General features: G+C 37.7%; 1 protein-coding gene across 3 annotated transcripts; it reads right to left on the bottom strand.

Moving 5' to 3' along the window:
• Positions 1 to 1,095: 1,095 nt before the first annotated feature.
• Positions 1,096 to 26,776, bottom strand: ZNF326 (zinc finger protein 326). Of its 3 annotated transcripts, XR_004358691.1 has the most exons (14): positions 26,646 to 26,758; positions 26,074 to 26,148; positions 20,403 to 20,529; positions 17,948 to 18,353; positions 15,113 to 15,311; positions 13,369 to 13,403; positions 12,323 to 12,410; positions 9,959 to 10,076; positions 8,797 to 8,944; positions 8,380 to 8,479; positions 7,074 to 7,204; positions 6,046 to 6,141; positions 5,497 to 5,612; positions 1,710 to 1,820 (listed from the first exon to the last, which is right to left on the bottom strand). XR_004358691.1 is itself a non-coding variant. In XM_032697177.1 (13 exons), exons 1-13 carry the CDS (start codon positions 26,659 to 26,661, stop codon positions 1,659 to 1,661), a joined length of 1,701 nt encoding a protein of 566 aa, XP_032553068.1. In that variant the 5' UTR covers positions 26,662 to 26,776; the 3' UTR covers positions 1,096 to 1,658. The 3 variants fall into 3 exon arrangements, 2 of the variants coding, with proteins under 2 accessions (XP_032553068.1, XP_032553069.1); XM_032697177.1 differs by lacking the exon at positions 5,497 to 5,612 and having other exon boundaries at positions 1,096 to 1,820; positions 26,646 to 26,776; XM_032697178.1 differs by lacking the exons at positions 5,497 to 5,612; positions 26,074 to 26,148 and having other exon boundaries at positions 1,096 to 1,820; positions 26,646 to 26,769.
• Positions 26,777 to 27,168: the final 392 nt, after the last annotated feature.

Raw genomic sequence — 27,168 nt, 5'->3', positions numbered from 1 at the left:
GCTGAGTGACCAGCTTGTAAGGCAGAAGGGGAGTTACACCTTAAAAGCAATGCAAATATCAATCTTGATCCTAGCCTTAAGATTGAGAACAGGAGAATGAGTATTTAGAGGTCTAGGGAGCCTTTTTGTTATTATAAGCTTACACAGCTAAAAGAGATACTGTTCAAACAGCTGCAGGCTTAACACATCTTTCAATCAACCCATGCAGCTTCTGGGTCCAAGCTGACACTTACAGGTACAACAATGTAGTCTACATCATGCCGATTTTTTAAAATAGAAATAAAAAAATATAAAGCCATAAATAGGAGGTCAAGACACCAAACTCAGCTCCCTCTCTTTCCTCATGGTGTTGTATCTTCTGCTCTCAAAGTTACACTAAAAGGCAACACCTAAATGACTGCAATGCACAGCATTCTTCAGAGATGATTGCTACTAGGCTGTTAGGTGGCCTAATATCTAAGTCAAGTACTCCCCCATAACATTTGCACACTTCCTCCCATTGTAAAATTCATCACTGAAAAAGCAAATTTGTTTACAGGTGAGGTTAGAAGTATTGTAATACCACCTCTATACAGTGATGACTATTAATTAACAAAAGGGCTCTCCAACAGAAATGTGCAACATTATACGTATGATCAGATTTTTAAAAAACAATCCCCATAAAGACCACCAGAGATTGTACAGTTACTTCTGTTACATTACCACATCTAGGGAAAAATAATGCAAGTTACTTTGCTGCACTTAAAAACCGTTAAATCAGACATTTCAGTTCTCATTAGTCAAAAGCTAGATTAGCAAGAATTGCAGAAAAAACACAGGTGTACTTAAAAGTAATTTCTAAGACAGACAAGAGTACACCACATGTAAATATACAGAAAACACACTTCCCCAAGATATGCTATGAAGGCTCAAGTCCTTATCTCTCTTTAGGTGGAGTCTGAATACATCAAAAATTAGCAATAAACAACACAAGTCACTAAGATGCAACTACAAATTTAAATAATTTCAATGACAATATCAATCAAGATCTAATTGGAAACCAATTTAGTAGTCAGCATAGGGAAATGCTTGAAATACTTAACTACAGACACTTTAAACAGTAACATTTCTTAAGTGTTTTATTGCTACAAACTGGTACATCTTATCACAAAAAGCTACAAGGCATTATAAACACATACTCTATTATACAGAGTGCAATGCAGTTCCCCAAACAGCCACACTCAACAGCACAATTTTTGAAGTTACTCATTCTGTACTAAGAGGTAAATATTATAAGCTTACACGATAAAGCTTTTAATGTATTTACCCCAGAGACCCACCTTTCTTTTCAACTGATTAGACCAAAAATTATTATTATATCCAACTTTCAATACACACACCAAAAAAATAGGATGCTTAAAAAAATATACAACACAATGTTCTGATCAGCTTTAATAGTCAGTTTTCTATAAAAAGCTCAACTAAAATAGTCTTAATTTCATTTTAAACAAAATCAGAAACACAGAGGAATCATATAAACAAGTTCTCCACGGAATGGAATGCATGCAAATGGTGGGGAATCTTCAACTTCATTTGAGACTATTAAAAAGTCTCAGCCACTTTAGAGCAGAAATAAAAAGCTGGCTTGTCCCCCCCAATGTATTTTTATTTTCTTGCACTTAGTTATCTTCAGTGTGGTCTAAAGTGAAGTCAGTTTGTTCTTCAGTTTCTTCCTCCTCTTCTTCCTCCTCTTCCTCACCCTCAGCTGGCTCATCAGCTTTGTCCTCTTCCTCTGTCTGCTGCTCTTGAGCCTGATCATTAATTTCAAAAGGATTTTCACCCTGAAGCAGAAGGTTGAAAACAAACACTTTGATATTTATTTCAAGCACAAAATAAAATACTTTTTCAGTGAATGAAAGGGGCAGCCACTAAGAAATGTTACAGTATTTTATACAGGTTTTTAATAGTTGGGGTTTTTAGTAAGAAAATCAAGAGGCTTGATTTAAAATTAGCAATACCACATTTTTAGGCACATAGGAAACTGGGATCCCAATAAAATCTTTTAACGCAAGTAGAAATGGCATTGAGAAAAAGCCAAAGCATGCCACACACAAACTTCAGTTTAACTTCCAATTTCAGAAATTAAAATTACACGGTTAAGTTTCAAAATGCTTTTACTAAGAACTACAGCTGCTACCTTCTTCTCCCTGATTACAACCAAATTGGAACTGAAGAGTTTTGTTCTGCTTTGCCTGATGTACAGTCTCTATTCACTCTATCAAAAAAGACAAACTCTTCAGTAAATGAAACCTAGAAATAACTACATTGAGTAGCCTGAACTTTATTCCATTTTTGATCTACAAAGATTATCAAATAGTTTTCTCAGTACCTCAAATACACTGGCATTCTAGATTATTTTCTTCATTTCATTCAGTACAAGACATATCTCAGCTTTCACTTGTTTCAGATGTTTAAGAACATGAAAAATTGATAAACAATGAAGAATAACAATAAAAAGCACTAGGAGTTTCTTGGCTAAAGTTCCTTTCATATTCAAACATGACAGAGCAAATCTGATCTTAACATACAACAGCAACCACTAATTGCACCAAGACTAGGATTTTAAGAATATAATTTAGAAGATACAAAAGAAAATTGGGGGCCAGGCCCCTTGTCCTTTTTTTTTTCACTTCAGTTACATTTTTAAGGCACAATCTTTCAGGTGGCCACTGAAAAATTAAAAAAACTATAAAAATATTCAGCAAATGCCACTAAACAAAAGCTTGGTTTCAGTGTTATTCTAAAAATCAAGACAAATCCTAAATTCAGATTCAAATTCAGATTTAACCCAATGAAAGCAGAATTCTTTGAGACCATGTTATTCCAAGTCCCTGGATAATTCTATGCACGCACTTTGTAATGGTCAGCCTAGAGTATTCAGACAGTAATGTCTATTGAGCCCAATCAACTCATAGCATAAACAAAGACATAGCTTCCACATATAAATGGTAACATTTAAACTTCAAGAATAAGGTAGCATTTAAACTTCAAGATACTAAGTTTGGCTTTTTTGAGATTAGATTCTCATACATAATGGTCAAGTACATAGAAAGCTGTATCAGATATCAGAATTTACCTGAGCCCTACGGAAAAACAACAAACCAAACCCTCAGGTAAAGCTCACACCACTTATTATAAAGGGACTTTATAATGGGCCTTATTATAAAGGGACTTTCTACACATTCACAACTTTTAAGATGATTGTTTCAGAGTGGTCAGAAAGTGGGTCATGGTAGATTTCTCCCCTTCACATTATAGATGCAGAAGAATAAGGAGAAATGAAAATCTTCAAAAAAGCACACAAAGAGTATATTGGAAGCATAAAGGGGTACCACACAAAAACAGCACCAGGGAAACAGGGCTCTTCAAAAGGTTGTCCAAGGTAAAAAACAATCCTTTCAAGGTTCTTTGATTAAAGTATCTATGATGAAAATATCAAACAAGAAATTAAAAAGTTCCTTGCACGTAAACGACAGGATGCAAACAATACACTGTTAAACTAAGCTCTAAATTGGACTTTCAAATACAGGAATTGAAAGAAGTCATGTAATAGATAGTGCAAAAGATGGCCACCAGAACCAACAGAATCATAAAGATCTCATGCAAGTTTTGACTGCTGGAAACCTCAGTCATGGTACAGTAGTTTTCTGAAAAAAAACTACTATTCAGGAAACTGAATATATTGACAAATTTCCAACAAGGCAGACACCAGCACCAAAGCAGCAGCACAGAGAACAGAAGAAGCATTAGAAGACATGTTAGAAAACTGAGGAAGGTAAAACTTGCAAGATAGTCTTCACAAGGAGACCACTGACATTTTCAGAATGGCTAGCACTGGTATTTTCTGGGATGGGTTGAATACACTTTCACCAGGACCTGCTCAGAGAGATGTATCCGGCTTCTGGTTATGCAAATCCCTTTCATCCTTATCCAAATGTATAATCAACCGCAGACTGCAGCAGTCCAGTTTTATTATACAGCATGTGATGGAGCAGAGCACACACGCGTTTGGAGCCTGCCATCTTCCAGGAAATCCTTGTTAACCGCTGAAAACAGCTTGTTTTAAGATGTAGGGTAGACTGTATGGGGAAACACTTCTCCCCACCCTCCAACCAAAAAAGCCCAAAACTCAAACAAAAACAAACAAAAATCCCCAAACTCAACATTCTTTTGCAAAGTGTTGTCTACCCTGCATATGCAGTGCGGAGGGAGAAAATTCAGAGCAGGGAAGACCCGCAAAGCTGCCTAGTTTTGTACCAAGTGGTAAAAGTGGGTCATTAGTATGACAAATGCCTTTGACAAAAGTAGAACAAAATTTCAGGTCAGCAACTCCTGAGGTTTATGTATCCCTATCGATACATTTTAACATAAGTAGAAAAAAAATTTTTTTCTTTCTTATTACACAGTTTGGTTTCTCTGTGCATATTGGGAAGTTTGTTCTTTTAAGGTGTGCCCTGGAAGAGGTACATATCCCAAATAAAGTTGAATTAGGAAAAGCTCATTTTCTGTTGAGACTAGTGTATAATGTATGGCCAGTCTTCGCGAACGAAGATTTGGGAAGGGTCTTTGCCCTTCGAGCCTGCATAGTGGATTTTTTAGGTGAGACACAGTGTGCGCTGAGCTGAGCCCACCCTTTAATCCTAAGGTTCATCTGCCGGGGCCGAGCAAGCTTGGACAGTGGCAGTGAGGTCCTCAGGACGTAGGTTTGTTTAGAGTGACCTTCTCTTAGATGGATGGCCTTACAGGGCTAACGAGCTCCATCTACCCGGGGGACTCCTCTGACCGGGACCCGAACCCGGGTCGCGGCGGTGAAAGCGCCGCATCCTAACCACTAGACCACCAGAGGGCCCCAGTTGAGACTAGTACTTCCTGCTAGAACTACACCCTGCTAAGACTAGTAGTCATCCAACTCTTTACCACAACTAGTATTTGAGACCCACCTTGCCCTGTTGTCGTTTCCTGTGAAAAATTCTGTTTAGGTAATTTTGATTGCCCCCTGTCGACCTGACGAATGGCAAATTTCCATTCTCCCTTTTACCAGTCTCCCACTAGGGGGCTGTATGGGACAACACATGCCAGGCACAAGGAACACCAGAAGAGGTGGCTGGAAGTACAGACAGATATTCCAGGCTCTGCTTTTTGGACATTTGCAACCTTCTCTTAACAGATACAGAACAGTTGTCTGAAACTGATTCACATGCTCATCCCGACAGCATTTTGCAGCACACGGCTAATCTGACATTTTAAATCACAATTAACTTGGGCACTGGCTCATACCTTGCCATATTTACTCAAGAAAGTATTGCTTTGTCTTAAAGAGTCTATTGTTTGGCACAGGCAAAATCATAAATCAATTAAAAATAATACCAGAAACAGCTAACAATAGTATTACAGAAAGAGTCATTTAGCAAAGTGGCCCAGTAGAAAAAACCCTGTATTTTGCTTAAACGAATTTACCTGTTTCTCAGGCCACGTATCTGCAACACAAGCTGCCATGCCTTTTGAACTCTCTGATCTCATCAACTACTGTTGTAAGCTTTCATTTTTGTATGCTGCCATCAACCCTAGAAATTCTATGGAATAAAAAGCAGCTGAGTCGTGTGCGTGTTATACTTCAGTACAAAGCCACATGATGGAACTCTTGCTTCTAAATGTAAAGACGGACTCAATTGTAAAGTAGTTTGTGCTCTACAGTTAGCATTATGAATACAGACACTGCTGATGCTTTCCTAAAGGTTGACTTTCCTTTCTAGGAGCATCTAATTAAAAATTAAAATACAAATAAGGGGTAAATAACAACCAAAAGCTGGTAAATCTGAAGGTGGTAATTTTTGCTGCCAATAAATTTATTCAAGACAATGATTTTAGACCAGCAGAGTACATTAAAAGCATAATCAATCTGTGAGCTACCTAACAGACAGAGTACAGAGGTTAAACTCCATCAACATGGAGAAAATGGTGGCATAGCAAACATTACAAATTACTTTCTTTCCATTTGCATCTTACCTTCACATACAGCTCATACCGTGCCTTGACTATAGGATTATTCAATATACTGGTGGCAGTGAGAACACTCTCCCTTTTTATTTGTTCTCTGTAGGCCTAGGAAACAAATTTTACAGTGAATAACTATCACATACCTCTTACAATTGTCACATAAATTTGAATTCACGGTCAGTTTCTATAAGTAAAATAATGAACATATTGCAGCATGATCTGTTTGTTCTTAGCACTTAAGTCCAAATTACATAATAAGTTCAATTAAGTTTAGTAGTGTTTATAGCTTGTTGCTTTAGCTTGACCAAAATATATTCTCACATCTTGATAAATAATGAACTGCAACCAGAGTTATCTGTTCTCATCTACAGACAACACACAGGCTTTTCCATCACAGCCTAGCATATTATTGAAGATGACCCTGCTCATTAGCAGGGTCCCTTCCAACCCAACACGTTCTATGATACTCCACAATCACAGAAGCTCATATATAAACAAAACATTACTTTGGCAATCTTGCTTAATATGATGCTCATGCTTCTCTTTCAACCCTTCTACCAGTCTTAAAAGTATATAATTATAAATTATAACAGTGACAAATACCACACTACTGCTAGTTCTTACCTGGTCTCGCTTTTCTTCAAATTAAAAAGATAACAGACAAGAAAAAAAGAGGCACCATGTTTGTCATCTTGCTAGAAACACATGTATTATGTTTTGCAATTTGAATAATTTTTCCAACAGTTAAGCTCAGTAAAACAAATTCCCATAAAATAAAAAAGTCATTCCTAGTAACCTTTCCATGACTTGCTACTGTCAGTTCTTAAGCACACCAACATTTCATTAACCGAGGGTGCCTAAGCACTGGCTACTTCATGAGATCTCATGCTTACAAAGTGAAATAAGGACATTCCAGCTTTCAAGAGGATAAATCACATCAGTGAGAACTTAGAAATTACTTGTACCAAGAACCGAACATTTTTCACCTACTATTAGATTATGCTAGCCCTTCTGTTCTTAATAATGTCATATCTTACTTGTTTTCCTTTTATGTGATCAGGAGATTTTAAGTGTTGCTGAACAGAACTGTGCAATGCAGGAACATACACACTGCAAGCACTGCAGTGAACAGTCTCAACTTTCATCATATGGTCATCAGCAGTAACCCCTGCCAAAGAAGATGCAACAGATCATTAACACAAAATGTGTTACTCTAGACAAGTGGAAAAGCGGATTATTTATTTTATACTCAAAAATTAGAGCTCTCAGTTGTTAAACATGTGAAACTGAACCACAGGGGCTCCCTAAGGGCAATATTGAAGGAGGAAGTTTTTCACTCAAGTTCTCCAACTCCACTTCTCCACAGACTACACATGAGATCCAGGCAATGTACAATACACATTTTGATATAACAAACAAACAAAGCTTGACCAAAGCAGTTGCATTTACTTTACCTCTTATAAGAACAACTAATTTATTTCCTTGCCTCCCTTCACCATCAGGAAGAAGCACATGAACCCAATTCCTCTTGCACTTTTACATATTAGCGTGCTAATAAAACATTCTCTTCACAAAGGCAAACAGGCCCTCCAGTACTCAAGGAAAGTACACAAACAGAATTTGTGAGATTGTAAAGATGCTGGCTATATCCATTTTAAAATAGCCTTTAGTATTTAAATTCAAATTAAAGTAGCATTCAAATAAAGTTATTGCTTAAAATAACAGTACTCAAAAGATGTCTCCTCTGGCTCTAGCACATATTTTCAAATCCCTCAAGAAAAGAACAGAGTGGGAGAATATGGCACAGCAAGGTGGGCACACATGAAATGCTCTAGAAAACTGCCTGTACAGCAGCCAATGGGAAAAATATTCAGGCTGAGACGCATCTTGGGTAGCCAAGAAAGTGCTCAAACTTTTGTCACTGTCCCTCAAAACCGCAGCAACTCTCCTATTTACATTACCCAAACCCTTACCATCATATTTGACCATTATCACCTTACTGCTTTATTACACTCTTTCAATCTACCTGCATCCACCTGTTGCGACTCCTCTTGCCTTATACTGAATAAGACTGTGGCAAAGCCCACATAATTATGTTTGTCAAGTACCTAACACAATGTTATCACACCTTCTGACAAGGCTACCTGGATAGCAAACATAAATAAGGTTTGTGCTTACATTCCACATTGTGCCAGAAATGAAGAAAGGTATCCCAGCCAGGTACAGAAAAGGTGGGAAAACTGACTATTTTAACCCATTTTATTAAATTTGAAGACGAATGAAAGGATAAAAAGACAAGGAGAGCCCCACAGTATGCATTTTCACATAAAGCATATCGCTCACCTTCCATTATATCTTTTTCAGCAGCCTGAGCATTTTCTGTTTGGTTACTTGTCTGTTGCTTACGCATAGCTGTCTTCTTGAATTTATTCACCATACACTCCTGCAGAGGATCACAAGAAGAAACTGTAAAACATCTGATCTACAACTGTCTATATTCCAATAGGAATTCAGAAGACCTCTGTAATAAACAGCGACTAATTGCTGTCACTTCTTAAGGCACTACTTTCACTTTTTACTGTAAAAGTAACAGTATTTTATGGACTCTGAATTCACTTCAACTTTTAGTAATATGTGCTGCGACAAGAGTCATCTGCAAAAGGAGTAACAACGATAAGTTAAGCATATTTTGGAAATACATGGTAAATTGTAACTATTCTCATACAGAAGTATTATATAGATCAAAAACAGCTGTCTTACATGAAGAAATTCCATCACTACTTTGTCAAATTTGGTTTGCTTCTGGATATGATCCAATGTCTCCTGGTGAGCTGCACTCTCCAGATGTGCCTCAATTTCTTTTTCTTCAAACGTTCGAAACTTGCAAAATGAGCAAGTAAATGCCATTCTATTAAGAGAAATACATTAAATATACTATTAAAAGTAAAACTCATCAAGACTATGTGGACTTGACACTTTTTTCAGTGAAAAAGAAAAGAAAAAGTCTTGTATTTTTCCATTATAAAGGATAAGTGTTAAAAGAATCAAATATAAATCAGGCCAGCACCAGAGCAATTAATTATCTATGCAGAAGACAAAAACTGCTGAAATTACAAGCCAGGCATTTAAAAGCCACATTATTCTGTGAGTCTGTCTATCACAGCTCTCTAGTTCATGTCACCTTTTGTAATACTTCTCACAGGCAAAGAATCATAGTCCAGCCAGGCCATGGTTTCCTAATTACAAGTAGTCAGAAGAATTCATTTAAAGCTCATTTTCCATACAAAAATTATATAATCTTTATAACAAAATAAAACCTCCTCAGAACAATGAGGAAAAGACAGTAATGTTATGATATATACAGCACTGACATGGAACATTTTGTACAGTGCAGTCCACTGGGGTGAGGCAAAATTAAGAAAAGTTACAAAACTGTGTAATTATTTTTGTACCAAACAGTTGACTATATACATATATAGTATATATATATATATACTATATATATATATATATATTTATACACACATATAAAACCAGAATAAAGTCAACTTCTGACAGTTTCTTAAGTCAGCATGAACATATACTTCAAAAGGAATACCATTCTAAGCTACTTCTCAAGTGTGCACTTCTGAGGGAGAAGGAGTGAGTAAATTGTGCATTTTCTGATACAACAGTGGTCCCATGAAATGAATTTGGGTGCCAGGTTTTGGCTTGAGGGGTTTTTTTTTCCTTATTTGGGTTAGATTTTTGGTTTTGTTGGGGAGTGGGGGAAGCTAGGGGTGGAAGGAGGTGGGGTTTTTTTTCCTTGTTTCTTTGTTCCATTTTATTTTCCTAAATCAGTCCAAAAGGGCTTTCAGGAAAGAATATGATGCATAAAGGAGAAGTAAAAGACTGCACACAACACAGAAGTTACAGCACAAACCTGTATCCATCACCATATTTTTCACTGTTTTTTTCCCTTCTACGCCTTTGCTTCTCTCTTCTGGCCTCGATTCGCCGCTTTTCTTCTTCCTCACTTTTAACTTCTCCTCCTTTGCCATCTTAACATGCAATACAAAGATTAATAAACAAACCCAAACCAAATGAACAACAACAGTAAAAGTACCTGTCTACCCTGTCTCCTCCACAAACACCTCAAAATGCAGAGAAAGACTATATACTGACATGGTTCAATGGTTCGCTTAAATGTCCTGAAAGTTTTGCTGTGTTTTCCTCCTCTAAAGACAACCAAGTTAAACATTTGCTTTCAGCAATGTCCACTTAGCTAAGGGTTTACATTCTAGGTTACAGTCATAAAAGCAAGGAAATTCAGAGTTAGAACAAACCCTTCCTTGTTGTTAGGGTTTCCTAGTTATTAGAGGCCTCTTCAAGTGACTAGGAAAGGGTGACTGCTGGAACCCAGGGAGAAACACACTGTTTAAAACTCTCCCATGTTTTGAGAGAACCATTGCTACAATCCCCTTACATAAAAAGAAACTATATAACAGACTCTTCTGCTGAGAAGGCAGTTTCCAAAACCAAAAGCAAAAGTTCTCATAAAGGAGAAAAGACAGTGTATCTCCAACATAAGGTACCGAAAATGAACTCCAACAACTTTATTATTTTTCCCCACTAGACTTCACTTATTTCACAGAAAAACATTCCGAAGACTTCCAGCTAAAGAAACAAATCAGTTAATGAGGCAGAGTGGGATGGACAAGGACAGACAGACTCACCACACAACAAAAAACCCAACCAAACCTTCAGAGAACCTAATTAAATTATCACCTGGCACGTAAGTGTGAACAAATAAATGAATAGAAATTAGTTTTGCAACATTAAAGACTTCCAAGGACACTGACTTTCTGCATAAGTGCACTTATGTTTGCCTTTCCTATGTCTGCTTTAAAACTCCACGGATAAATGGAAACAGAGTATTATTCGGTGAGTAGGTTTAGAGCAAGAAAAAGAGGAACACTTTGCTCTCTTTTGCAGTTCAACCTTAGAACAGAGGTCAGCCTCCAGGAAATCTACCTCCATCCAACCAGCAACGGAAAGGAACATACAGCAGCACAATGCAGAACACACCAAGACTTGCAAAACACTGTGGCTCTACAAGTGTCACTGAGTACTGAAAACATTTTCACTGACTAACAGCTTACACTTCACTCCTGATTATCCCAAGGTTTTTCATTCTGTAGTGAAGAGTTTCAAAATGTACTGTGATCCAGAGAGGGTAAAAACTCCATCCATAAAATTAAAAATTCAAATTGAAAACAACAAACAACAACCACCTACTCACAGAGGCAACTCCCGTACTGCTCTCAGGATTTAAATTTCACTTCGTGCCCTACCACGAACCCTGGAAATGTGCAAATGGTCACTTGTTTTACTGCTGTAAAAATCATCTGGTATGACATTCTGTGGAGTGAAATGGCCTCTATCTTCTCCCTCAAACCTCCAAATTCAAGTGTCTGTCCTGTTAGAAGCTGGGGAATGGAAGCCTGAATCTACATATAAACTAAGATTCCCACTGTCAGTGCGCTTATGCAAGCTTTTAAAAAGAAAGAAAACCTGCGCAATTTAAAAATAAACTAAAAAATATTTACTATTATTTCAAGGAAAGAAACACTTGTCACCTGGCCGCAAATTTCCAGCACTCCTTACTACCAGATTTGACTGCATATGCAACAGGACAGCATACACAAGGAAAAGGAGACTAAAAAGAGTTTCAGCCTTAACACTGGATTTATGTATGTGTCTGAAATTACCACAGTTAATATACTCTTTAAGTGATTTTATGTAAACTAATAATAAACCTGTTTCATTAAGACTGTACATGAAACAGATCCCACATTCTTAACAGCAGCTCTCTGAGTTAACTGAATCCACTTTTATAAAAGTGACTCACCTAGGGTTTAAGGGTGAGGTTGATCAGCTAGTGGGATAAATAATAGGATACGGGTGAGGAACCAGTGGGATTAACAACATTCAAGCAACAGAATGGTAGTTAAGACCATTTACATTAGTTTCACAAAAATTAAAACTAGTCAAACAACAACATACAGAGATGATCAGAGAGCATAAACAGTAAGCATGAGAAAAACCAAGTGATGGATGGATGATAGAAACAATCATCTTTTCCACAGCCTAAATTTATAAATGCTTGAAAAACAAACAAACAAAAATAGTCATGCTACTGAATAACTATCAGAGATCATACATACAGGCTTACTATATCTATTCACTCAAAGACTTACAAGTACTATACCTACAATACCTTACCTGACAAAGTAAACTGACTTACCTCCAAAAGTCTGATATCCAAGATCATAAGCATCTCTTGTAAAGTCTTCATATATAACGACTGCACCACTTGTATCAACTTCAATTTCCTAATAAAGTCAAATCCATAAATTAAAAAAAAACAAAACAAAAACACCCCCTAAAACAATGTCACTCTAAATCCAGAAAGGCATCATAAATTACTTAATTTTCAATAATCTGTTACTTGCTATTTCTATCAAACATGACGACAAAAGAAAGTGAATTGAGTATCTTCTTGGACTCAGTGAGCAAAAACTTCTAGCTCTGCATTTCTCCTTAATGCCTTACAGCCTTAGTGAATTACTTTCACAGTCAATTACTTTCATTGTCTTCTACATAAATATTCTGACTTCCAATCCAGACTTCTACTTAGTTGAGAACATGTTAATACCTCCACTCAAAAAGAAGGAAAACACCATTCCAGCATTTCAACATGAAACCAGGAGATATATATCTGTATACACACACATACACATACTTAGCTTTCTAACACATTCTTATACAGTGTTGCAACTGTAGTGGAGACTAACCTTTGTACCCTGTCAGAGAACAACTTTTAACACCGGTTCTTCTTTTATTTACCCTCTCTCCTTGATGTGTCTTATGTCTTATCCATTCCTCTTCACTTCTGTTTAGCAATCTCCTTTGTATTTAATTTCTCAACCCACCCAGGCAGATCATAGGTGTATGAGTTCAAGCTGTCTACCTGTGGCAACATGAGAAGCATTCACATGAGAGCTTCTCTGTGCATTATGAGAATAGGGAGGGCCTAAAAATGCACTTTAAAATTTATTTTCCAGGCTATCTGCACTAGCTGCATCTTGTTACTCAAAATCAGTAAGGCTTTCAGACTGGCATCAAAATAAGACAATTTTAGACAAAGTGAAGAAAAAAAACGTGTTTAGAAAAGCTTATATAATTTAATGTTCAACTTCATAACTCTAGCTTAGCAATTATTTGCCTTAAGGCATACTATGCAAAGTTCTCAAAGGTTCACAAACATTTTTCAATTCCGAGAATCTTTACCTCTATAGTAGAATCCTGGAAAGACGTCTTCATGTCTATTAACACAAAATGAGAAAGAATTCAAAAGCTCTGTCACTGTCAATTCATTTTAAGACAATAAGATATTTAGGAAAAAACCCATAATCCTTGTTATGCAGGTAGGATGGTCTACATTTACAATTTATCATAGTTTAATAATACTACTAAACGTAAAATCAATTATCCTTAGAAATATAAATTAAACACTTTTAGAAGCAGTCACCTATATTTAACTCCAAAAAAGAAAATCAACACTGAAAGGACAATATAATTTTGAGATATATTTTCATACATACATTGTATACCAATTGCATCATATCTTCTGTTAGTTGCTACCTACTTTTTAGTTTTCAACTACATGATACGGCTTAGGGCATCTTTCAGTTCAAGTTTCAGAAACTGTGTTAAACCACTCAACAGTTTCTTCCCCCTCATCTCAGAGCCTGCATTCTAGCAGGTGCTATCTGTTCTACTTCTTAAAGTAACTTCAATATTGGATTGTGGAAATTAGTGAAGGGGATCAGATAATAAACTAGAAGTGTTCTGTCTGAACACATCTTAGAAAAGGAAAATGTACAAAAGTACTGGAAGAACTTGGATGCATATTCTACATTTCATCATAAAACTAATAAGACCACCAATAACATTACCTATAAAAAAGGCAGAGAAATGTGTTCTATACACCCAGTGCCTGAAATCTGTACAGTATTCTTGAAGTTACAGCTAAGGGAACAGTTTTTAAATAAACAGTAATATATCCAGAACTACAAAATCAAAAATAAAATTTAGACATGAAAGTTTCTGCCAAGTCTGTGCATTTACCATGCCAGCTGTGAGCTACAGTAACTTTAAGCTATTTTCAGATGTGATTTGAAACCAAGCTATATAAAACACTGCAGATCCAAGTAACTAGGAAATTACAAGCACAAAAAACTAAAATCTGACCGCTGTACATACGGATCATAATATTTAATACTCAAGCTTACATTCCCTCAAAGCAAGTAATTTATTCAAACCTCATTAGTGACTTTTTTCTCCAACTCTGCCTGCAACATCAAAGTTATTAGAGTTGTAGGACATCTTTATGGAAGAAACCAAGCATCACTAATACAATTTGAAATTTATATTTACAGTTTGTCTATCACATTTAAGAGTTCTTCTTGTCATTACAGCATTTCATTTGCAAGTGGGAGCAAACTCTTTCTGCCTTTCATAAATTATTCTATAACAATGTTCAGTGTTTTCTCAGTTTGTTTCCCTTTCCCCCTCCTCTTGACCCACGCCTTACGTCTTTATTGCAGCTGATGCACTACTTTTAATATCCAAAGAATTTGGACAGTGGCGCCCAGGCTCATGCAAGAGCACATTTTAATATCTGTCAGGCATTGTCACTTAAGACAACCTGAAATTTCAGAGACCTGAAATTATTTTCAGTGGTGAAAATTTGCCTCCAGGAAGTATCATTATGAAGTCTCAATGAGACAGTCTTCAACAGTACATATGTGAACACATCAAAATCTTCAATGTCATTCAGCAAATTACTGTTGCAGTAGAAAAGTTAGAGGAGTATATTCACAGAATCTGTTGTGGACTACTTTAAAGGTGGAAAATAAAGAATTACAAAACAGCACATACAGCCCTCTTTCTGAACATTAAAGCTAAGTCATTTCTAATGAATAAAAACATTAGTAATCTAAATTTAAGAATTTTGGCACTTATTACTTACTAGGCGATTTTTTCTGACTCAGCTTCAAAATAGGTTTTGTCATTTTGGGTTTCTTGATGAAAGTCCCACCAGGTTTGTTATACGGCTGTGGTATCATTTTTCTTTTTATTCCTCTTGCAGCAACTGCTGCAGGACTGGGTTTGTTATGATAGTCAACGACAATCCCAGGTCTGTGCATTCCTCCAAAGTCTGCCATATGCTGAAAATTTGCAAAATGAAGAGGAAGGTATTAGTATATGAAATCAATATAAATAAAACAACTACTTGGTACAACACAACTGTGAATGTAAATAAAATCTGCGTTCTACAGCAAAACGCAGGAGAAACTTAAGCTCCTGGGCTGATGTTCTGTTGTGCAATGGCTTTGTGGGTGTTTGTCCAGTAGAACGAATATGTCTGTATAAACTGCGTTTCTGCTTATTCAGAACCATTGTCCAGGCAATGAACATATCTATCAAAGTTCATATCTCAGCCTACTATCTTGGTTACTCTCTTCAGATTCTCTAGATGATGAAAGACATCTCCCTCTGGAAAAAAAACAGAGCTAAACGACTCAGTTTTCAACACTAAAAAGGAAAAAAAAGGTTCTTTGCTCTGCATCTTATGCCAAATGATATATCAGTTATTTGAAAACTGAGTAAAGAAGGTTGTACAGTGTGGAAAAGAGATTAACTGAAAGAAGATCGTTCTTTCTTTTACTTATCTTTCCACTGAATTCAATAAAATCAAAATTTTTAAGTTGGGCCTGGAGAGAGTGATACAAAAACATGGCACCAATAAGAATGAAAATTCAGCTGAAAGACTAAACCTTTCTACTATTTCTAAAATTATGTACACTCATTTGTGGACACTTGTATATGAAAGTCACCTCTCTGAAGACATGGAATAAATGAGTAATCTCAAGAGGGAAATTTTAAAAAGTGCTAACATACTTCTTAATATTAACTCAATTATTTGATTAATAAAGGACAGAAGAAAGCCCACTGACTGGATGGGTGACTTGGATAAGCAGAAATATTTGTATTTCCATGAGAAGATAATTAATATTACACTGTCAAAAGAACATTAAAAATAACTTAAAAATACTTGTGAAAAGTATGACTTTTTTAAAGTAAATTTTAAATGCCAGATAGAATGTACCAAAGCCAGCACTTTTCTTTATCAGAAGTCCATGCACAAGATCTCCATGTTAACTCATTTAGTTGAGATAGCTATAAACTACCTAGCATGTACATTTACACTGGACACATCAATTTGACATGAAGTACGCACTTGGATCATTTCAAGTTCGGGGTTTTTTTAAACAGACAATCTACCTATTAAAGGTGCAATGCATTTTACATATGGTAAGTAGTTTAGCCCTTACATTTTCCTTTATTACATAAAAGACTAAAAGGATAAATTTCAAAAGCAAAGTAAAAAAGAACTCAGTTGTAACTGCACAAAGCTTTCAGATCTAAATGAATTCTGAAAGGATGGAACTGAGGCTTAAGAACATAACACTTTCAGCGTCACAAGTAGAGAAACAAAGATTAGAATCTATTTCTCATACCATGCTACATGCTACCTAACAGCCATGTGCAAATCTGAGCTAAAATTTGAATATGGCAACTACAATACTCAAGGATGCTGCAAAGTAGACTTTCTGGAACAAAACCACCACGCAAATAGGCATTTAAAAGACCCAGTAAAAAACCAGTCTTCCTCTAAGCTTCAAACTACAATAAGTTGTATGGTTTAAAATTAAAGAATCACTTCCCAAAGAAATATAGCACGCTTAGAAATTTTAAAAGATAAGTTATACCTACAGGCACAGGCAGGAAAGTGTTCACTGAACTCTTCGTACTTTAAAAAACAGCCAGAACTGGTATTACAAAACCAAGACAAAGGGACACCATCAACTTAAGTTAGTACTTCTGTCAGGTTGGTGAGTTTTTTTTATTCTCTTCTGTTGTGTTTTTTTCCCCCCCCAACTCACTTAACATCAAGCATTACTTCTTCAAACTGCGATCCACTGTTTTGCATACAGTTAATCATGCTGTTCCTCGGACACAGTTTTTACATCCTACACTGGAACGGAATCCACTGAAAAGGAGTTATAATATAAATCTTCAAATCTAATTAATACAAGTAACAGGACTCGGCACACTATGTGGAGACTGATTTCAATTCTGTGAAAGGACCTGATTTCAAATTGATGATGTCCCTTTAACCATGCTTTAATTTTGAGAAAGAATCACTGTAACTGCTAACCACTCACCTTTGCCATTTTCTCCCCATCACCCTTCCAATATACAAGTCAGAGCAAGAGTTAAGATTAAAAGAAGACTTGATGTTTAATAAGACATGTATTCAACACACTAAAGTATTAGCTAAACTTTGGCCTTTACAGAAAACAAAAACTACCCTAGCATTCACAACCTGGGGTTTTTTTGCTTATACATTGCACCTTTAACCTACTTAAAACTTCAAAAGACTTTGAATTCAACTTTTACAATATTCGAGAATTTCCCCACCAGCATCAGAGATGCTAGTGTTTACAAGGAAAAATGAAAGTCCTTTTAATCCCTTTTAGACCAAACCTACTACTTTTATCTTCACCTTTCAAGCAAAAGGGAGAGATTTAACAAACCTTATCAACTAGTCTTCTAGAAAGAGGGACTGGGTTCTACTTGAAGACAGCTTCAAAGGGATAAACAACATTGTCAACCATGATAGTTTGCTTGGACAAAACCCCCACACTGTACTGAACAGTGCATTCATTTTAAAGCAGTGGTCTTGAAAGGGTTTAAAAGAGTGTCTAGTGAAAAGAATCTGAAAAGATTCTGTACTTACTCCTCGGCCTCGGCCTCTGCCTGTTGATGGTCCTCCAAAAGCATCATAGTTTCTGCTTCCAAATCCACTTTCAGGATAAGCAGGCGTTCCTCTCCCCCGAGAGCCTACAGGTGCAGGCTTCATATGGGGTGAAGAAAAACTGCTGTAGGAAGAGTAACTCTCTCTTCCTCTGTCCTCCATAAACCCAGGCCTCAATTTTGAACGGGAGTAAGGTGCTTCCCAGCTAGACCCGCCCTGGTTTCTACCTCCGAAAGAGTCAAGGCTATTCCGGTAGGAGTTGTCAAATCGACCACCATAACTACCTCCGAAGCGGCTTTGTTCGGGTTCATTATAACCATAGCCAGATCTGTACAGATCTCGCCCACCCAGAGAAGACCCGGAGTCGTAAGACTCATAAGGTCCAAACCTGGAAAAGTTGCACAGTGAGGAGAAAAAAAAGTAAGCTTACTAATGTTACACATTACAAAAGACAAGTTATCAGTTGACATTTATCAACTAAAATCAATTTATTACTATACTGGTCCGTACAGTCGTGTTATTGTTTAATCTTGATTAGGGCTGGGCAATTCACACTATGACCAGACAGAAAGCTATCTGAGTCATTTTTGCTACAAACAATTCTAAAGTTCAGTATATCTGAACTTTGTTTACTTAAAATTTTCAGCAACATGTATTTACTAAAACATTATTAGAGCCCAGCCCTAGTCTCACAAAAATAATCACCTGCAGACATTCATAGGCTAGTCAAACTCCCCTTTCTTCAAAATCATACCCTCACAGTCTAACAGTTAAACAGCAGTTAAAAAAGGCAGCTAAGTTCTGAACTGAGAAAAAAAAAATCTTTTGTTTTTTTAGTGGTACAGTTGTGAGTCTTAAGTACCCCACAGTTCTCATTTTAAAGGAAAAATACACATGCTCTTCCATTCACATTTGTAGGTTTTGGAAATTTTCTTCCCTGTAAAATTCAGTCTCCCAGTTAAAAGAGTTCACGGTCTTCAGTATATCCAGATTTCACTTGCAGACCATTAAGTCTAGCAACTCAGGATTTTCGAAGTCTACCCAGTGCATGCACAGTGGACACAAACAGTCCTTGGAATTTTAGAGTAAAGTAACAAGGAGCTGAAATCTTTAGTTATGCCTGGGGTGGGAGCAGTGTCAGGCTCCAAATCATCAATATTTGTAACCACTTGGAAGGGAAACACATTAGTGTCCCCGCTGGGTTATAACAGGGTGATTCAGAAGGCTCTGGGAAAGACAATCCCTTGACTGATACAATGTAAACTAGGAGAGACTCAACTTATTAACTGTATCTATAGTAAACTGAAAGCCTTAATTTTAAAATATGTTAGTCTCAGAAGACCCAAAGCTACACAGAAAATGACACTAGAAGACGACCATGCACAATAGTAACATAACATGGCAAGAGACATTTTGGTGTTCAAGTAGTCATTGGACCTCAATCATATGCAGATTACTATATGGTAGGTACAACTCATTCCTGAATCTGCTCAGAATTTTCAGTCAGCCTCGACGTTCATTATTGAACAAATTATACTTAACTAAAATGTTTAACAGAACCAAGAAGCAAAACACAATACTTCTCCAGCCTCCCTATTTTAGTACTGTCCTTTTCCAGAGGCACCACAGTGACTACAGACAAGAATCATACAGTAGTCTGGCTACAGCCAGATAAAAATTCAAGGGCGCTCACAAGAAAACCATCGTATTATCTAAGTTTTCTTTTCATTCTATCCCCTCCAAGATAGGATCGCTACTCTGAAAAGCATGTTTCTTTGAATACAATATTAAGACCTAAATCAAATCAGCTGCTCCCTACTGTTTTTATCTGAAAGAGCAACAGTAATAGAATCCTAGCATGAAATACACAACTTTAAGACCACTGCATCAGAATTTTTAGGTTTAGACCAATCCATCTTAAAAAGCAGCCCAGAACATGCACACAGTTTCGAGTGCAATCAGTACCTGCCAATGAAATAATCTGGACATGACTTTCAGATTCAACACCAAGATCATTTGAGCACTCCGCATTCAAACCAAAGAACACATACCCTAAATGTTCCTTGAAAACGGAATGTTGATAGATTCAGTCTAAGGCACTAAACCAGTCAGGTCTAGTCTGCTATGTCAAATATGATATGTCAGGCCAATCAGCTACAAGTTGCTAGTCATTACTGAAAAACAGAACTTTTGCTATTTTCATTCAAAGACGCATTGTTTCACTGTCAAACTTTTCCACAAAAATGCTGATTATTACCAGAATCCAGCTCTTACAGTCTAGTATTTGCCAGTATTTATCAGACATGAAGACTCAGAACGGAAGCGTTCGTACAAAATCGTAACAACATGCCTCAGGAACACTTAAGTTAGAAGACAGAATGATTTTAACCTAAATTGGATTTGATCAATTCTTGGGACAACTGAAGGATTATTTTACCTGTTACCACCACCACCACCTCCTCCGCCTCCACCTCCATGACTCTCCATCCCATAGGATTGGTTAAGGTAAGAGTCCATGGATCGTGGGCCACCATAGCCTCCATGCCCATAATCACGGTCCATGTCTAAAAAAAGAGCAGAAAAATGTTTATAAAGAAAGCAAGTGAGGAGTCTTATTAAGTAATCTAGTTTAAATTCTTAAGCAAAAGGTTTACTCTTTGCCATGGTGCTTACAAACAAAATACAAAATTGCCAATTGCAAAACAATTTTGACACTGTGCTTAGAGAAGCCGTGTGTCTTTGTCATCATCTGAGCACGTCACAATTGGAATCAAGTTCGTATTTTCTTCCCCAGTAGAGAGTAACTCAGGATTATTGTTCCATCAGCTGGAATCAATACAAGTTAAATTAAGATAATTAAATGGAGACACCTGATGTAGAATATGACAGAAGTTTGCGGAGAATTAAGACCGCTTATGACCCTTTAATAATACACGCAAGCCACAGGCATCTGTTTTCTCTATCCAAGGCCATAGAAAACCTTCACTCACACTGACAGAGACCTTGGGTCAAGGTTACAAGCTGTCTTGCTGCAGTACAGACTCTGTATATAGGTTACAGTCAAACAAATTAATTTTCTCCCAGCTTATTCCTCAGCACTGGAAGTCCTATGTAAAAGTAAAACTCATTAATTCAAAGCACTAAAACAGTGTCACAAATCTGCATAAGTATGATCCACTGTCCTTCTGGAACATACACAATTTGTGCTTCACTAGCATTCTAGAGGCCAAAACTGTTTCCCAGTACCAATCAACACTAACTTTTGGACAATACAAAGAAAACCTGGCAAGTCAAGACTCACACAAAAAGCAACACAGAGAAGGAAAATGGAATGAACACAGAAAAGACAAAAATAAATTTACTCTGACAAGAGAGAGTATTTTACACATTTCTCCACATGTAAACCACTGACTTTTCCAGGACAATTAGCTCACTTGAAGTCATAAGAAATTGTCATATTGAAAGAAACACAGTAATTCTGTGTGCATATCATTTCATGAAGGTAACTGTAGTGCTGAAAATACCTATATAAACTATATCCCATTTGTACCTGCTTTTTATTAGCACCATGTCATTCTAACTTACTTTCTCATGTCTGTCAACAAAAATTCTGCACATGGTATTGAGGTGACTTTTACACAGATATTATTAGCATACCTGAATAAAGACTCCAACAAATAAAGACCTCCTGTTGATTTTTTTTTATTCTAATGATCATAGGTACTTTATAAAAAATTAAAAGATGATACTTCTGGAAAAAAAAAAAACTTTAAACACGGAAGTCACACTGCACCTTTTTATATGCTGAACGTACAATAAAGATTCAAAAATCAAAGCGCAAAAAAAGCTTTTCAAAATACTAATCATGTAGCACAACACATCATCAACTTGAACTGCAATAAGAAATAGCTGAGGCTTCTAATAAAAGCAACTTATGTTCCTCTCTGGCTTGACTGAATGATCTGCCACCTAATCCAGTACAATACCCTCAAGACCATGTACATAAAGATGCAGGCCAGCAAAAAGAGGAAGGTAGTCAACAAAACAAACTCAGATTCCCAGAAATTAAGGTTAGATGATCCCATGGTCAATCTCAGATTCAGGCTGTTAGTATTTTTAATACAGTATAACTAATCAGCTTCACCTGCTCTCTATTATCAGCAGGCCCTAAGAGGGCACAAAACCAATGAGGCTGAGCTGCAGAGGTGAATCTAATCATCCAACAAGGAAGAACACAACATTCTGCCAAGATCCCTCCCATCGCAATTCAATTCTACTACAGTGTAGCAAGTAGGGACCAGTGTTGTCTATACGTCAGAAGTTCTGTATTGGAAAAACACAAAAACATTCACAGGCAAAGAACTCTTCCAAAAAATGGTTCAAAGCATAGTTTTGAAATAAATTTTTAGTCTAAAAATGTTTAGCATCAAAGCAAATACTTAAATCCATTCTACAATCACTTCTGACAGCCACATTAGCTCAACACTCTCCTTACTCATTCACAGTCCCTGTTATATAACAGCAGCAGTCTTGCTGTAGAGCTATGCCAGTCCCTAAATCCTCAAATCACTGCCTTTAGGACGTCACCACCTCCTCCCTAATAGCGAACAACTTTCTCATCCTTTCCAGACTCAGTGCACTGCATTTACCTACATTATAATACATTCATATTTGAAAATGGTTAACAGGGATACAAAAGTACAAACATGTGAAGAGAAATAATCACTTGAATGATTTACTATAAGAAACTGGAGGCAGCAAATGAAACTTACAAGTAACAAGCTAAAGAGTTAATTAGATCCTTTTTTACAAAACAGATATACAAGTACCGGAACTGAGTAACAAGAAGTTACTAAAAATTTATACAGATTTAAGACAGAAATTGGATAAATCAACTGACAAGATATTCAAAGTATGTCAAACACAAACACTATGTCTCTGGCTCAGAAAGTCGCCAAGCTGCAAACCAGTGAAGGCATATAAACATCCTAAAGGAGTACTTGTACCACTTGTTCCACACCCCCAAACACAGTGACATACGGGATATTGGTGAGGTGGGACAGACACATCTTTGACCTGATGTAATGAAGGTGACCTTGTGATCTCCTTCCGACTATTTCATGCACTATTCCACACTGCTGAGCAGTTAACCTATCATTCCAACCAGAGGCCTCCTGGTTCAGCCATCCTGTCAGCTGCAAACTTCACCAAAGATTTCTAGATTTTATACTTCATGTCCAGAGCCTGACAAAGATACTGCATTCAAATTAACAAGCACAGTATTTCTTCAGGTATTAAACTTTTCTTTACTCTGAAAGTCTGTTCTCCAGATAGGCTTTACCCTAAAAAGGGAGAAAACATACAAGACGACAGTAAATATTCACTTAGATGAACCAAAATTAAAAGGACTTTAATTTTTGAATATAGTAACTAAATAATAATCAGTCACCACCAGTAGAGATATGCAAAAGTTCCCTGTCCATGAAAATTATTCAAACTAAATGCGAAATTGTTTCACATGCTAAGAGAACATGTGTTTAAGCACTAAAGAAAGAAGTTAATTTTATTTTAAATAGTAACTGTTTATCAAAGAAATTGTTGAAGAAGTATTATATCTGTGTATCTATGAATAAAAAAAATATGAAAAAACAGTGGTCCGTATTTGCTTCTAAAGTTTAAAATAGAGTGAATCTCTGAACTGATGAAGGCACTGTCAAAGTATCTTAAACAAAGAATTTATTAAAGGACTAAATTGGGTTTTGGTATCTGCAGCCTCTTGTATAAATACAGTGCAGATGAATGAAGTGTTGAACTGAAGTACAGAAATAGAACTTGCAAGAAGAACTATCTAGTTTTTAATTTCTATATCATACTTAAAAGTCTACTGACATAGACAAGAGAGAAGAGTTATGTCAAAGGTGAAAAAAATATTACCTCTAAAAAAAAAAGAACGGGACACTAAAAGACAAGTTTAATTTACAAATTAAGATGTTAATGTACAAGTATTCCTTCAGATTAATTAAAAAAAAAAAGAAGCCATATCTGGTGGAGAAATCATTTAAAATAGCTGCGAAATAAATCTCAATAGCCAATAAAGAAAAATCAAAATTTCTTTATGAAAAGAACTAAGAAGTTAAAGACATACTAGATAACACTCAGAATCTCTTGGCACAACGACCCTATTTAAAAAAAGGTTAAGATCAGAGAAAATTCAAACCATATTTAAAGTAAAAAGAGAAAATATCATTTTCAACAGTGTTCTCCATGTGAAGCATATGAAAAGGCTAGGAAAATGAGAAAGGAGAAAGATCTTTCAGCAATAAATAATAAATTTAAAAAGCTAAATTTCACTATATTTTAAATTCATAATCCGCAATGACTGCAACAACCTTAAGGATCCACTGTGCAACAGGAAGCAGTATTTTTTCCAGGCACATTACATTTTCATAACACTATGACTACATTAGGATCACAACCTTCTCACTAGGCCATTTTCCCTTCCAGATTAGAAGGACAGTAGTTGCAGTAACTAAAATATTAACATGAATAGTTAACATTTCTGTTAATAATATTTACAGAATTTATACTGCAGAGCATGTCAACCCTGTCTCAGAGTCGTCAGCAAGGAACAACAGTGAAATTACAGAAGTCATCAGACATCCAACTAAAAGTGCTTCTCACTGGCTAAAAGTTTCCAACAGTAGGAACCTTGCCAAAAGCCCAAATGAAAACCGGACAAAGATGAGAATTCCCAACATCCATCCTGTGTTGCCATCTACCGGACCCCCACAAAACAGCCTTCAGCTCCCTGTGCAGAACTGGGGTAAGACTCTTTTTGCATGCCTTGCTCATGTACACACAGTGCATAAACAGTCATTGTAAAAGTCTCAAGCCACATACATCATAATTAATTTTTTTTAATAAATACAAATAATAGCTTAATTATCATAATGAAAACTCATATTACAGAGGTACATAAAAGGAACATGCTAACTGTACAACACACATTTGATTAGTTACTTTCCATAGGATGAGCCTGGATTCACTTTAATACTACTGTCACTAGATCTCAGAAAAGCAGGTTCTGATTAACGGTTACAGTGAATATTCCAATAAGACATTTAAGCTGCCACTTAATAATAACTTTTTATACTAAAAATCAGAAGGACATTCAATTAAGAATCAATATAGAAAATTAAAAAACAGGGCCATAGATTTAATTTATTTATTTTACTGTAATGAAAGATAAATGCAAAATAATATCATTGGGGGAAAAAAATGTTAAGACTCAAGAAATGTATCACAAAAATGATTATACTGCAATCAAAGATGCATCTGTAATCCGATGTGTTACTTCCATCCAACAGCCAGCAAGAGCATCAAGAGATCCAACAGCAAGCGCTTATTTGCCGGCATCTGTAAATGAAGCTTGGGTACAGTTTACAGTAAAGTTTTTATATTAACATCCTTTTAGTACTTGATTGCATGCTAGCAAGAGATGTCAAATCATTTCTTGAGTCTTACTAAACTCACAAACTTAATCATCTTACAAAAATACGTGCATTCCTTTTTGTTTTATCTGTTTGGTACTTTTGACAGTGCAAAAACGAGCTAGCTTTTGGTGTTTCACATTTACTTTATATGCTTCCTATATTCCTTCCCAAACTGTTAGTTAAGGTAAACTTTATGAAAAACAGTAAATAAAGAAAACTCAAGTAGTTACAGGTGCTGGGTTTTTTTCTGTGTTTGTATAAAAGAAGGGGAATAGCCTTTCTTTTCAACAGTAGCAAGAATCAAATACAGTACTTTGTAAGAAAACAGTTATGCAAAAAAGGCATCATCATAAGAAAAGTCTGTATTTCCCCCCCCACCCCCATCCCCATTCTTTGATCTCACAATTTTGATTTGGAACTTGCAGGAGTTCATGTTGACATGCCCAAGATGAAAATCAAGTCTCACTCCCAGACAGTTATAACTCCTCCAGAAAACAACATGTGCACTTAAACCATGTTATGCACTTTTAACAACCCGTTTGCTTTTCGTTTTTGTCAACACTGACTGTTCAGCCCCAACTCTTTTTACAGGTTAGACGTATTTATAGCTCATACCTGAGACTGACCCACTGGGCATGTTCACACCACAATGCATGGGGGTATCTGGGAATCTCCAATCTCTGTCTTCAGCTGGAGAGGATGGGTCAGTGAGAATGACTTAGTGCTTAGCAAGAGCTAGAGGGGAGAGACAGGGAGCCGCAACAAGAGGCGGCTCTCTCTCCTGTCGGATCTCCAGGCTCCTGACACGACCCCCTCACAGAGCTCGCCCCGAGCTCCCCCGGCTCTGCCCGCGCCCCCCGCCCGCCGCCACCGCCCCCTCGCCCCCCGCTCTCCCCGCGCCCCAGGGCGCCTCGCCCCGCGGGGCACCGCCCCCGCCCGCGCCCCCCGCCGCCCGCGCCCCTCCCCGGGAGGACCCTCCTCCCGCACAGCCCTCCCGCCGCCGGCCGCCGCCGCAGCTTCCCCCAGCCCGGCAGTGGCGGCGCGGAGGAGGACGAGGAGGTGGGTGAGGGGAGCTCCGTCCTGCGCGTAACAAAGCGGCCGCTGCCATTTTGAGCCGCGGCCGGGCTCCGCAGCGGCAGCAGCGGCGGCGGCCAGGCCCTGCCCTTGCAGCAGGGGCGCGCCCTCACCTTCCCCGTAGTCCATGGCGGCGGCGGCGGTGGCGGCGAGCGCTGCTCCCGCGGCTCCGGCGGCTCCAATGGCGCCTTCCACCACAACGCGGCGAGGCGGGCCCGGCGCGCGGCACGCACGGCCACGGCGCGCTCCGATTGGCCCGGCTGCGCGTCACGTGAGCAGGGGCCCGGGACGGCCGCGCACAGCGCTGCGCGCGGCTCCTGGACCAGCCGGGTCACGAGGGAAGCTGCGCGGCGGCCATTTTGAGCCCTGGCAGCCGCCATTTTGTGTTCTGGCGAAGGGCTCTGTCTCGCTTGAGGCCGCTGCAGGACGAGGAGTGGCAGAACATCCACACCTTCAGCCTCCCACACACATGCCCGCGGGCCCTGTTGAAGTGGCCGCTGCAAAAAACGCTCCCTTGAGGTCAGGCATTGCCTGGCGGGAGTGAGCCCTCAGTGGCATCCCTGCAGCTGCACAGCCTCAGGCGTGAGGTGCCCTGCCAGCTCCCAGTGTGCACTGCTGTGGCGTTGTGCAAACCAA

The sequence above is a fragment of the Chiroxiphia lanceolata genome, chromosome 9 (assembly GCF_009829145.1).
Source record: "Chiroxiphia lanceolata isolate bChiLan1 chromosome 9, bChiLan1.pri, whole genome shotgun sequence".
In the NCBI taxonomy this organism is placed as follows: Eukaryota; Metazoa; Chordata; class Aves; order Passeriformes; family Pipridae; genus Chiroxiphia; species Chiroxiphia lanceolata.
This window is presented reverse-complemented; position numbering and strand designations above follow the sequence as displayed.